At 37.9% G+C, this 13,475-nt stretch overlaps 5 protein-coding genes across 7 annotated transcripts in view; 3 read left to right on the forward strand and 2 right to left on the reverse strand.

The window, feature by feature from the left end:
* Positions 1-1,047, reverse strand: part of LOC111327284 (regulator of microtubule dynamics protein 1) — an 8,528-nt gene extending 7,481 nt beyond the window's left edge. For all 3 annotated transcript variants that reach the window (XR_015988891.1, XM_088725596.1, XM_088725595.1), the window contains exon 1: positions 683-1,047. Coding sequence is in view for 2 of the 3 variants with exons in the window: in XM_088725596.1 (XP_088581722.1) it covers positions 683-1,047 (365 nt within the window). In the remaining variant the exon portion in view is untranslated. The remainder of the gene's footprint in view (positions 1-682) is intronic.
* A 24-nt stretch (positions 1,048-1,071) lies between these two features.
* LOC111327311 (GTP cyclohydrolase 1 feedback regulatory protein) lies at positions 1,072-3,620 on the forward strand. The gene is made up of 4 exons (XM_022931464.2): positions 1,072-1,226; positions 1,375-1,469; positions 1,861-2,019; positions 3,060-3,620. Exons 1-4 carry the CDS (start codon positions 1,191-1,193, stop codon positions 3,061-3,063), a joined length of 294 nt encoding a protein of 97 aa, XP_022787199.1. The 5' UTR covers positions 1,072-1,190; the 3' UTR covers positions 3,064-3,620.
* On the reverse strand, positions 3,167-6,566 carry LOC111327310 (dnaJ homolog subfamily C member 17). Its single transcript, XM_022931463.2, has 9 exons — positions 6,422-6,566; positions 6,169-6,238; positions 5,830-5,976; positions 5,427-5,503; positions 5,200-5,331; positions 4,706-4,783; positions 4,496-4,576; positions 4,224-4,379; positions 3,167-3,969 (listed from the first exon to the last, which is right to left on the reverse strand). Exons 1-9 carry the CDS (start codon positions 6,482-6,484, stop codon positions 3,835-3,837), a joined length of 939 nt encoding a protein of 312 aa, XP_022787198.2. The 5' UTR covers positions 6,485-6,566; the 3' UTR covers positions 3,167-3,834.
* Positions 6,567-6,619: 53 nt separating this feature from the next.
* On the forward strand, positions 6,620-8,544 carry LOC111327309 (glucose-6-phosphatase 2-like). The gene is made up of 4 exons (XM_088763084.1): positions 6,620-6,837; positions 7,387-7,487; positions 7,811-8,061; positions 8,422-8,544. Exons 1-4 carry the CDS (start codon positions 6,620-6,622, stop codon positions 8,542-8,544), a joined length of 693 nt encoding a protein of 230 aa, XP_088619210.1.
* Positions 8,545-8,745: 201 nt separating this feature from the next.
* Positions 8,746-12,999, forward strand: LOC111327328 (disks large homolog 4). The gene is made up of 5 exons (XM_022931485.2): positions 8,746-9,116; positions 9,204-9,306; positions 10,406-10,542; positions 11,614-11,727; positions 11,934-12,999. Exons 1-5 carry the CDS (start codon positions 9,111-9,113, stop codon positions 12,135-12,137), a joined length of 564 nt encoding a protein of 187 aa, XP_022787220.1. The 5' UTR covers positions 8,746-9,110; the 3' UTR covers positions 12,138-12,999.
* Positions 13,000-13,475: the final 476 nt, after the last annotated feature.

Genomic DNA, 13,475 nt, shown 5'->3' on the forward strand with positions numbered 1-13,475 from the left:
GGAAGGTACTATTTATTGTGATGTGCTTCTGGGTAAGACATTCGACTCCCACAGTTCTTATTAACATCAGTGACTTGTTTAAGCAACCTGTTGAAATCCTGAGGTGTAGGGGAGGTTAAACCTTTGAAGGACCAGTATCCCATCCAAGAGGGGGAGAGGAGTGGCAACCAGTATCCCATCCAGGAGGGGGAGAGGAGTGGCAACCAGTATCCCATCCAGGAGGGGGAGAGGAGTGGCAACCAGTATCCCATCCAGGAGGGGGAGAGGAGTGGCAACCAGTATCCCATCCAGGAGGGGGAGAGGAGTGGCAACAGTCTCAGTTGCTAGCTAGGATAAGCTCTAGCAGTATGGACCACTTGCCTTGTGCAGAGACTTCAGAGTTCGTTTTATTGGTAAAGTCTAGCAGTTTCAAACTGCTAAATTAGCGTACATGTGTAATCCAGTTGCCATGGGTCAACAGCCTGACATATGTAACAAAGCCTACCAATTCATAATTTAAGACACAACGTTACCAAAATATGAACCACATTCCAATTTGCTGTTTTGTTTCACAGCTATTTGAGGGCGAAAAAAGTTTTTCACTCATCATCTCCTCTCTAAAGCTTGCTTGAATTGGAAGTCGTATTTAAGTCAAAGAAAAAAAAGCAAAACAAAACAAAAAAAAACCAGATTTACATCGTACCTGGAGGAAAGTTCCCATCCCTCCCCTGACATTTCATAAAATTCGTCTTCTGTCTCCTCGTCACTTTGCACAGTCATTCGAGGAGGTGGTTCATTCTTTGGTACAATTCGTTTATTTTTCCCCTCGGTTAGAGTTAATTCAAGTCTAACCACTATACAACGAAGTTCTCTTATTTCGTCCTTCAACTCAGTAAACTGAACGACGATGTTCTGGTCTTCTCCTCTCGCAGAAAGCCATTTCCTTGAAGCAGCCATTCCAGCACCTATTCCTATCCCAATTCCCAAGCCAATGGAGATACCAACAAGAATATTACGACCAAAAGATGACGAGAAACCGAAATTATCAAATAAAAGCACAGACGCCATCTTGGTTTTCCCTGGACATTTCCGCTGAAATCATTCCTAAATCGCGGGCTCGAGATGAGACAGTCTCTTCCAACAGGAGCTGGTTTTCGCATAGAATTATCTGCATACTTTTTAGTGTTTTAGTACCTTAAGAGGCAATCATTATGCCCTATATCCTGATAAGTTGTCAGATAAGGCTGGTAAGAGCTTCTTTGCTAATCGTTTTCCCCATTAAGTTTTATTCTTGCTCAAATTTCCCCTTAATAGTTTTTGTGCATTAGCTTATTTAGCCCATATATTGGCTTCACTGCTCTATCACAGATTGTATTCTTTTTTGACATAATTTAGGCTAGTGGACCTACAACCTGTGGGGACGAATTTGCGGACAAAGAATTGATGAAATATCTGGAGGCCGAGCTAGTGCATACTTTTGGCAACAACTTGTGAGTTTAGTAAATGCTTTGATCACTTTTAATAATGTGGGGGAGGAGGACAAATGTCAGTTGACATCAACGTTGAATGTTCTAATTTGGAGCGGAACTGGGAACGGAAGACTAAGGGAGTATGGGTTCAGAAAGATACAGGAGATGGAAGAAGGAGGTGGCAAGAAGAGGAAAGAAATACAAAGATGCAGATATTAGTTTATCATTACTCTGCAATGTTTTTGTCATTGAGGTTGGGAGGCGGCAGTCATTTGAAGGATAGCAAAATCTGAGATTCACACTGTCTCTGTTTCCACCCAACCCTCTTCACTTTCACAATGTAGTCACCTGAAGGGGTGTAAATAACTGGTCCTTAATGTTACCTAACAAATCTTTTTGCACACATGTTCAGTAAAGAACATATAAGCACCAATCCACCCCGTGTGGTGCTTAACAGACTGGAGGAAAGAGGATACAGAGTGGTAGCAGCAACAGGTGTTGGTCAAACACTAGTCTGGACACTCTACAAGGATGACAACCCGGAGATTGTGGACAAAGGGAAAGCTGACAGGTACAGGCTGAAATAGGTTCAGTTTGAAAAATGAACCAGACTGAATTTCATTCTTATAAGTGTCACCTGGTAATTTCTTACAAGTATTACCCCACCCCACCCCAGCAATGACAATTTATCTTAAATCAGGTGCTTCAGAGGAGACCTACAGAAGTTTTGACCTTGGTTTTGTTTATTCTTTGTCACAAATCACTGTTATGGCTCCAAAGCACTTTTTTTTTTTTCATGTGAATGCTTTCAGATCTAGTTGAAAAGAATTGTGTCAAAGGAATAGCACTTTTCATATGCTTTTCAAATGCTATCCACATGCTCTTCATGTGTAATAAGTGTGGAAGTGGTATAAAGACCATGCCTTGATTTTACCATGGTCAGCATATGAGTACAGTCTTGTTGGTATGTGTTAGGTAACGTATGTTTCTGGTACGAACAACTGACATTGCTTTTCATTTGATTCACAATTCTGTGATGAATTCCCATGGGCTGGAGAAATCTGCAGAACAATCAGTGCAGACTGCAGAACTCCAGACAAGCATACATCTAATTTGCATGCAGTTAGCATTGACATTTCATAGTATGCTACACTGAAAATTTAACACTTTGTTGATAATGGACAGGTATTTTTACATTCTGCTAAGTTTAGTCACCTATAGAAATAGAAATGCAGTAAATGGTTTGAACCCGGGGGTAACATGTGAAGGTGTAGTCTGATCGTCCGGGTGAGTGTAGTCCTGAGAAGGACTGTTGTCGGTGGTAGTGACTGACGTTTCGACAACCTGTGCGGAAGTCATCATCAGAGTCAGGTGAATGATTGTTGTCAGTAGAACAACAATCTGACAACAATCATTCACTTGACTCTGATGATGACTTCTGCACAGGTTGTTGAAACATCAATCACTACCACTGACAACAGTCCTTCTCAGGACTACACTCACCCAGACGATCAGACTACACCTTCACAGAAATAGAAATGTCTGTAGCATTTTACCATATACATTGCTTTACCATGCATAATGTTTCTCTTTTTTTCTTTTTTTCACCAGATAAAATACCTATCTTCCAATGCATGATTGTTAAAATGAAGCTTAAAACTGTATAAATATTATACAATGACTGAAGATCTGTACAAACAGTTAAAGAAGCATTTACAGCAGATTTGAATTATTTTTTAATGTAACTTGTGCAGTCCCATGAAACCATGAAACACAGAGATTATCATTAGAGGTTCAGTTTCATGATAAGAACTTGACTAAAGTCAAATGATTCTCTATTCAATTAAAAGTCTATTTGATACTGTCAACCTTCTCAAAGAACTTTTTAAGGAGGAATACTGTTATTTAATGTTGGTTCCTCTGTTACACAACTTAAGGAGGAAATGTATACTTTTTTCCATTGCAGCCATGCACCCACGGGAAAAAGGATAACATAGATGCACTCAATCAATTGTTCATAAGTAAAAATTCATGTGGTCCTCAAAATTACATATTTTCTTTATTTTGACTACTTTAATTTATACCTTTTCACAAAGCACCATATTTCAAGCAGTTTGATTCCAACCACTCTCAATGCAGATGATTTGTAAATTAAATGTGACTCAAGAATAATGAGAAGATGTTCTTAATTGCTGTCTAATGTTTCTCCGTTAAATTTTGTTTAACATGTAACCTAGCAATGCGGCAGATTACTGTGCCACAAAAGGCACAACCTCGTGGCTTTTGGTTTATCCAGCTATTAAAAGAGAAACAGGAACTGGCTTTCAAGAAAGTTTCTGCAAGGGATACCCTGTCTTAAATTGCGGATAGACGCTTGACTTGGTTGTCACTGATTTTCTTCCACTTCCATTTCTCTGATCAATCGTTTCCTTTCCTCAAACTGGCGAAGTTTCATCAACACCACACTTTCATAATCTCTGGAAGATATGTTGCTGTCTGAGGGGTAATATGTCTCGGGAACCTGCAATAATGATTGACTTAGTATTTCTTACTCTGAATGAGAAGTTAGTCAATCAAGAGTGACAATCAAGACTAATTCATACCCACTCCCTTGCATCTCAACCAAATGGTGTCTGCTGACACAAGTTACTTTCAGTAGCAAGATTTTATGGGAGAGGGGAGTGTCTTGGGGACAAGTACAAATCATTCTGAGCATTTTTGAGTGAGTAAACACTACCTGAAAAACAGTTTCCATCTAGACAAGTCAAATCTCACCTTATATTTATCTGAAGCTTCACCAAAATCTCTTGTTAACTTTGAAATCCCTGGGTCAGTTTCTGCCTTTGCATTATTTGAACATGGTTCTCCATCCAACCAGGAGATTTTTAGAGGGTTATCTGGAATACCAAGCTCATTCTCTACTGCAAGTTTCTACCAATAATACAAGAAGTTAATTACCATATGCCATTATTACATCCCTTAAATTGCAAATTCAAAGAAAAAATCACAAACAATATTATTCCTTAAAACCTGTTTACAATACTTACAGCACTAGCCATTGATGTGAACTCTGCCACAGCACTTCCCTTCTTCTTGGAAGATACAATCACATAACTCACTTCGCCATACTACAAAACCAATGTACAAAACAATTACATCGACCAAGTGTTCTCTAATCCATACAAAGTGAAAATACATTACTGTTTATTCCTTATACATTTTTATTAATTGTCTTGATAAAGTTACATATTAAGTACCTTTTCTAATAGTGACCTGATCATTTCTTGTGTATATCCACCATTTGTTAAATCAGATTTCTTGCTTTTCCACCTCACCTGGGCAGGTAAATGATGTACAGATGCTGTAACATGTTGTGAAATGCTGTGTGGTACAGTTTAAGTGCACTTACGGCAATTTGATTTTTGTTTTTCATGTTTTTGTCTCAGATTGTGGTACTAGATCAGAGACTGACAAAACAAAAATAAAAGAGATTTCAAGATTTTTGTAAATTTATGCTTTTTTCTGATATCTGTTCAATCTTTGTATTATTCACCCAATCCTCTAAAGCACCAAATCTAATTAGGGAGGCTATCCTCAGCTTACAGCCTTCTCATTATAACCAACTTGTTCTGGCCAAACCTATATGAGCTGAAAGTGGTTTTCTTGACTGAAAGACATTTTCTACAGCTAACTGTAGAATACAGTATATGTTTGATTACAACTTATTTTTAATTATCATTGTTTCATATACCTTCAATTTTGGAGTGACATTTTGGTTGGTTGTATTATACTGATCAGATTCAACTTCCTTCTTTAACTGATCTCTGAGAAGTTCTTGTTGTTCCTTTAGAAGCTTGGATCCTTCCTCTCTCAACCTCTTAATCTGAACAGCAGACATGAAAATTGAGTAATTTGTGTTCTATTAAAAGTTTGCCCTTTTAAGATCAAAGACCATCAAATGACAACAGTGAAACTCACTTCAGCTTCTAAATTCTTAGCAGCCATTTCATCATTTTCCTTTTCTGTTTTAGCTGCATCCTCCCTTGCTTCAAGATCTGCAATAAATCTTACAAATTTCACCTTGCATTACCCATGTCTTCATACTCCCATTGATATCAGTTAATAACCATAACTACTCATTTCCGCGCTACCTCCCTAAGAAACCCTTGACATGATCTGAAAAAAGGCATCACTATCAAGTCCACATTGACAGCTTAGACACCCATTTATCACTGGGAGACAATAGAACCAAAACTTGCCTTATGTAAAGCATTTTTTCCTGCTCTATCTCTAAGTTAAAGAAATCAAAGAGCTTCTCTATAATTTTTGCAGGGGGAGGGGTTAGAGCAGGTTGCAATGGTACTGGTATGTTTTATCCTACCTTGTTTAAATTTTTTTCTCTTTGCATCCAAAGCCTGTGTTCGTAACCTTGCTAGTTCCTTAGCCTTCAGTACAGCATCGTAAGCAGCTTTTGCTTTTGGATCACTGAGTACCTCTAATGCCTTTGAGAGCTCATGAAATAATTCAACTGCGAGGTGAAAAAAAAAAAAAAAAGATTTATGAGCATAAGGAGGTATAAAACCTACACTCAAACCACTTCCTGAAGAAATTCTCCCTTCATTTTGATAAAAAATGATCACTACAAAAACGAAAAAGAATTTCAAATTTGCACGAAAGTGCATATTTAAAGATTATTCATTAACATAAATTGCATCCTTACGGGCTCGTGGGTTATCAGGATTCTTATCAGGATGACATTTCAGCGCCTTTTTCCTATAAGCTTTGGCAATCTGCAAAGCAAAACAAAAAGAAAGTGTATATGAACTGCATCGGCACCATCGCAGACCATAGCAATGCAGTCGAGTTGGACAACAGAATTTAAGTTAACGCAACACAATTTTCAGAAAATTTGTCACTCTCTTGATGAATGATATTCATTGCATTCGATTCAACTTCAATCATAAAAAAATTACCTCTTTTAAGCTACTTTCTTTGCCAACTCCAAGTATTTCATAGTAAGTCAATTTGTCCGCCATATTGAAAATTATAACCCAGAATTCCCTCGTCCTCTAATGGCAACACATTTTGCAAAGACTGTTGATCATCTTGGCGCCCGGTCTCCCCTTTCACTTCGTCACATGCTCTGTCACACAGTTGTGTCCGAAAATTAAATGGACGTTGTTTATGATTCAGGGATCAATTTTATCATTTATTTACAAAAATATTGCACCAATCGGCAAAAGGAGATGCTCTTCCTTTCGAAAGTTGGTGATCCTAGAAACTCCTTTCTGATCTATTTTCCAGTGGCTTTTCATTTGAATCACAGTTTAGGAGTGAGTGTGTTGTGGACAGCTGTGCTGTCTGAATGGCTCAACCTAATTTTGAAATGGTAAGAAGGAAATGAGTTGTGTGCTATTATCTATTAAAAAATTAAATTGAAAGCTGTGGTAAAGAAAGAACCCATCAAAGCTGAGAAAGGCATACTACCATTAACATCATGTAAAACTGACCTGAGTCACTTTCCACATGCATCCTGAAACTCAGAGGAGTCTCACAAAAACTCTCAGCTCAGCAGGAAATTTCATTAAATCAGTTGCTCTCACCATCATTGGCTTCATTTCATTATTATGTGCAAGAGCATGGTTAGATAAGTAGGAGGGGGTGGGGGGGGGGGGGGGAATAAGACCTGGACTTAAGTGAACTCCCTCATGCCCCTTGCAAGGTTAGCCCGGTACTGCCACAAAAGGGTCCTGGTAATGGTGTCTAGGTCCTGACTTCTAATGAGAACCCTGTGCAGATGACAACAGCACATTTCAAAGTTAGGACTGCCTTCATTTTGACAATCACATACACTGAGTGACCAAGGATGTTTCAAGTTATCTTATTCTGCACATTCCATCATGAACTGTTTGCTAAGATGAATTAATATGTATGTTAGGATTCTGAGAGGTGACAGACCATACTGGTGGGTACATGAGTCAGTGCAATGGAAGAATGTGACACTTCAGCAGTTTGAATTGACTTGTGAAACGGGGCCAGGCAAGTGAAGGAGTTAGACCATAATCCTACTACCTCTGCACCTGAAAGTACAAACATGCTTTTAAAATCTCAGCCCATTAGCTTTCTTTAAAATTTCACACTATGTTACTGGTTTGTAAGTTTATTTTGAGATTTATCTGCAGCAAACGGTTTTTCTAACTTTCAAGTATTCTCTGATATCCCCAAGTTTTTAGAACTGAACATACCTAAGTATTAACCAAGCAGTTTGCTAATTGGTTTATCAAGAAGAGTAGTAACATCAACATGTCATTTATCTGTTATATTGTAGATGATTTTGTTTTTACTGCTTTTTATTTCAACAGGGTCACCATCCGGTCATGCTATGGTCACCTCTGCTGTGCTATGCTTGCTGGTGTTGCATGTGATGAGCTCACTCAAGGGGACAATCTTATTCCAAACTCATCTGTTGTTGAGATATTTTACAACTGTGATAGTTTGGAGTTTTTTTGTAATTGTTCTCTCTCTTGTTTCAGTCTCAAGAATATTCATAGCAACACATTTTCCTCATCAGGTTCTACAGGGCACAGTAATTGGTGTGATTCTAGCATTTTTTGTAAGAAAAAATATTTCTAAATTGCTAAAAATTACCTATTCTTTTTCTTATTGTGCAGCTTTTTCCTTAGCCATGGTGACAATAACTTTAGTGTCACATTTTATCCTTTCAATCCTTGTGTATGATCCTTCAATTTCGGTTATGAAAGCCAAGAAGTGGTGTATGAAAGCATCATACATCCATCTGGATACTACGCCATTTTATGCACTAGTTCGTGATTCTGGAGCAACTTTAGGATTAGGAATTGCTTTCACTGTGATGAGATTGATTCTCAGAACAAGGGAAATTATTTGGAGAGGATTTCAAGCAGCATTACTGACAGGAAGTTTGAAAATTAATTTGTCAGTTTTTGTATTACAGTTGTTGGAAGTGATATCTTTGCCAAAATCACATCCTTTGCTATTTTATTTTGCTGGATTCATTCGATGCTCTCTTATTCCAGTTGTTGTAATTTTTATTGTTCCAAGCATAGTATCACAGTGAGTGAATTAAAAAAGTGAACTTTAAAGAGGTATACCTTTTTTTTTAAAGTGATACACTTAGTTATAAGTTATTATTTCATTTCATATTTGATATGGACTTTAGTCCATGAGGATATGCTTAATTAATATATTTTTTATGCATGTGGAAATCGGCCTTCTTCAGTTCTTTGTGTCACTTTCAAGTGAGAATTTGTTTGGTTTTGAACATGTTGTTGATGGCAGATAAGCAAATTTATGTAAACGGTAAAGAAAAGAAATATATCCTGCCATTGATAAAAGTGGTCTATGTAGAGAAAATGTTTGTTTTGAATTCTTTTATAATGCAAACATGGAAACAATTTACAACACCTTGAATGAATGAATACATGAAAAAATAAATGGATAAACTCATAAGGCCCACAATTTTCCTTTCATTGGAACAACTACTGCGTGACATTTAAGTGTCAAGCGTGACCGATAAGTGTGAAAATTATGTTCGGGTGCGGAAAGATTGGAAAGGAGTGTGCTTGATACCAGTTCCTTCATGTCACGCCTCGCCTCGGTAGAAAAGGCGTCAGTCCACGCAACATGAACGTGAGTAAAATCGAAATTGAAGGTAATTAGAATATAAACCACTAGAATGTCTGCTAGAGAAATTCACGGCAATCTTTACCACAACAGGTGTACACGGATGGTAACGAACGGAAGAAACTTTGGGATGAACTTAGCAAAGAAGTGGATAGTTCACGATTAGTTGTTGTGCATTTGACAATAGGAGACGAAGGTTGGTGACAATATTTATCAGACTCGGCTTCTCTGACCTTCGGACTTCAATACCTTGACGTAATTGTCTTTCTGACCGCATTCTCCTTTGACGAGATACTGATACGTGTAAATGAAAATTTTTTGTGTTTTTTGGGGGAAATTCGAGGGCAACATGAAGGTATTGTTAACAAATGTGCACCGGCTCACACTGCACGGAATGTATGGAGCCTCTATAAATAGATTTGAACTCATACAACCAAAATACGATTAATTTAAATACCTGCTAATGGCGTTAGAGTTTTAGTTATCGATCTTCCCGGTGTTCAGTAGGAACGCATGATAATATCTACGGCAATAAAGTTGTTATTGTTCGTGAAAACTTATTCAAAACAAAATCCAAAGATGGTAACAGCATCCAACATGGTGCAAGCATTGTCTACACAGTATGTCTTACGTTTCAATATCGCCGCTTCTCGTGCATTATTCACATACTCAAAGAAAACTTTGTTTCACGAGCTGCGTTCAAAGCCATGTTACTTCACATGTTCGCTTAAGATCGCCCAGAACGCACTAATTATTTTCAGTTATCTGGTAGGTTATACATTTACTAATTGCCCATCCTAAGAATTTCCTTTTGAAGCCAATATATCATAAAATCGATTTAGATTGAAAAAAATATATCAAGTGGATCACCTGTCAATGTATATTGTTGAATTTAAAGTTTGGTGGACCCCAGTGTAAGGGAATCCCCTTTTGTTCAAAATCCATCCACAGGCAGTTGAGTAGATTTGAACTATTTTAAAATCAGCAGGGCTGTCATTATGGGCTGGGGGCCGGGGATTTTCCCCGACTACTGCGAGTCTGAGCCCCGGCTTCTTTGGTACAAACCAAAACATTAGAAAGTAAAAATACATGAAATGACAGTATCCGTAACCTCAAGGTTTTAAATCAAACATCCAGTCATTATTTGAGTTGCTATTATTGGAAAGTTTCAAGACACTGGGCCTTCTTGGAACATCAAAGAGCTATAGATGAATTAAAAGCAGAGTGGCTGTTAGTTCATAAATACCAGTTGCTCTTTTGATAATCAGGTTTCAAATTTGCGTAATTTCCTCCAGGGTTTGGTTTTAACATTCGAGGTGGAGTTGATCATCCTCATGTCGGTTGTGACCCAGGAATATTCATCACCACGGTCAGAGCTGATAGTGTGGCTGGGAGAGATGGGAGACTGGAACCAGGAGACAGGATATTGGCAGTAAGTAGTTGAAGAAGGGTTTTTTGAAAAAAAAAAAAAAGGAAGAAAAAAAACAAAAAAACAAAAAATACACTGAATGTTCAAATTAATTAGACCCAGTTCAGGGTTTAATAAAAAAAAAATTAATTAAAAAAAATAAACAGTTTTTAACGTGGGGAAACACTTAGCTAGAGCTAGTATACAGGTTTTCCACCAAACAACTGGAACAAATAATTCAAATTGAAAATAACGTTATTAAGAATCCCAACTGGCTGAAGGCAAACCAGTTGGCTATATTACAAGCATGGCCGAGGATTTGAAACTCGGGGCTACCGTGAAACGAATCCAGGTAGTGGCCACGGCGGGACTTGAACCCGGGAGCGGCGGATTGCAAATCTGACACACTGCCATGCTGCCTTCAAGCTTTGACTTTTGGCAAACTGTTAAGGGTTCAGTAGTAAAGAACCCACTGTGTAACCCTTAATCCCCAAAGAGTGTCTGGCTTCCAATTTCTCCTTACAATACTACCCTTTAATCAAATGGTAAGGTCGTCAGAACATTGGAAATGATCACCAAATTAAAAAGATCTGGACTGTCCAACAAAGTTGAGATCAATGGAGAATATCAATACTAATGTTAGGGTGTAAAGGGTAAATCTTTAACAAGGATGAGAATTTACCCCTTTTGTAATTAATTTTTACACTGCTGACTCTAGCGGTATGCAGGAAGTTTCTCTCTTATGGACCGAGCAATGGCTTTATTCAGTGAGAGTGAGGGGGACATGGGGGGGTTCTGAATATCGCAACACCGCAAACAGACTAGAGCAAACACTTCATCACAGCAAGAAATATTACAACACAGTGACACTGCAATATAGTCTCAGGATTTAACCGGTCTGGTTTGACTCTTCGCCATACACTGGTTTTTGGCTGGCCAATGGTGCATGTGGTAGAGGTCCAGAGGTCAAGTAAAATATTAACAAACACTTTTAAGTTCTAAGAATGTTAGATCTAGCTTGGCATGGTTCTCAAACTGAACACAATTAGATGAATTATCCAAAGTTTATTGTAATTCTTTGTATTTTGTCCGCAGCTAAATGCCACCAATCTGAAGTGTGTAACTCATGATGAAGCTGTCAACGAATTCCGCAAAGCAGAAGAAACTGTTTCCTTACTAGTCGAGAAGAATGCTGAGGCATATCTGTCGGTCAGTTTTGATTATATTTTACTTTTTTGAGCTGTTGTTCATCATTTGATTTCTCCAAAGAATATCTTTCTTTACACAAGCTGTGGATTTGTCAATGTGGGGTTACATCAGCAACCCATGACTGGCTGTAAATAAAGACATCAGGATATATTTCCTTTGTACCAAAATTGTGGTTTTAGTTTATTGATGTTTGTCCTATTTTGTAGTCAAATGAAGTCCCAAGCTCACCAGAAGTAACAATGATGGATGGGCCAGCAAGACTTGAACCAGATCAGGAAGAACCCCCTAATGCAGTAATTAGTACATTAAAACATTTCTACAATTCCAACCTAGGGGCTTTGTCAATTGGATTGGCAGTTGGAAGTTTAGCTGTATATGTTGCTCTTAGAATTTATAAAGCTACTAAATAGCACCACAGATACATAGAGATGGATACATTATTCTTCAGTCTTTGCTACCAAGGATCCTCCAAACAGAAATTCTCCTTGCAGTGAACCAGATCAAAAAACCTGTAGATGTCAATGGCAAAGAGCCTTTTTTTTGTGAAATTTCTACAAAGCAGTATTAAGATTCATCTGTGGTGTTCTGTTAGGAGAAAATAGTGTGTAATCGTTTTAGAAAACCTAATCATTCCATGCCCGTGGAGCAGAGGGAATTTTTTCATCAGCTGACACTCTGGAGGTCAGTTTCAAAACTGGTAATTGTGAAAAACTACACTGTCTCGCTGCTAAAGTGGTTTTCTCGAAACAGAACAAAGTGACTTGATATTTCTTAGGACGGTTCAACGTAATCTTCCCAATAACCTGCCGCCTAGTGCCTCAGGGTACGTTTTAACCTGATGTTAGATAAAATTTTTTATTCTTTGCTGGTTGATCATACAAACTATCATTCATATTACATGATGGACTAAATAATAGTAGCCTGTCACAGTAACGCTTCTTCAAGAACAGTAGGGAGGTGAAGGAGAAATTGGTTCATGTCAGGCCATTGTAGGTTGGTCTTGTGTTTGCTAGAAACCCTTCCAGTTGTTTATTTTTCTTCAGTTACATTTAGTTCTCTCTACCCCTCCACCCCACCCCCCACACCCCACCCGTCAATAGGACTAGCATAGAGATAAATACCCTAATTCTTGTGAGATCAACATAGTTACATATGGATAAACAGAATGCAAATGAATAGTCACCAGCTTTTACATTTGATTCCAAAGTTTTCAATTAGTTTATTTTGTGTACACCAACATGATTATAGAATACAAAATCTTTTTTGATGTTATCGGTGTTCTTTTCTTAGCCTCTTTAAACTCGGATGAACCACAAGTACCCCAAGCTCGTTATTTAAGAGCATCCACGAGAATGACTAACATTCAAAGCCTTCACGTTTCCTAAAGTCTGTAGAGAGATTTACGTACTAATTAATTTGGCATTTATCGACTGACGGTTTTCCTCCGTTTATGTCGTATCATGGCAGTTGCTTATTTCATACATTATTTCATACTGCATCGCTAAAATGGCAATCAACGAACTGTTAATGTACACCCTCAGTGATTGGTGGATCATTCGCTAAACGCTGTTTGGTTATTTTTGCGGCAGGTTGGAAAAAAAAGACGTAATACAATACAATACAATACATAGCTTATAGAGCGCAACGCTTCTCAAAGATTCAGCGGCGCTTTACAATGATAGTGATAGAAAAATATAATCAATTAGGAATTAAAGTGAATTAATAAAAAACTAGTGAAAAATCAATGA

The sequence above is a fragment of the Stylophora pistillata genome, chromosome 6 (genome assembly GCF_964205215.1).
Source record: "Stylophora pistillata chromosome 6, jaStyPist1.2, whole genome shotgun sequence".
Classification (NCBI taxonomy): Eukaryota; Metazoa; Cnidaria; class Anthozoa; order Scleractinia; family Pocilloporidae; genus Stylophora; species Stylophora pistillata.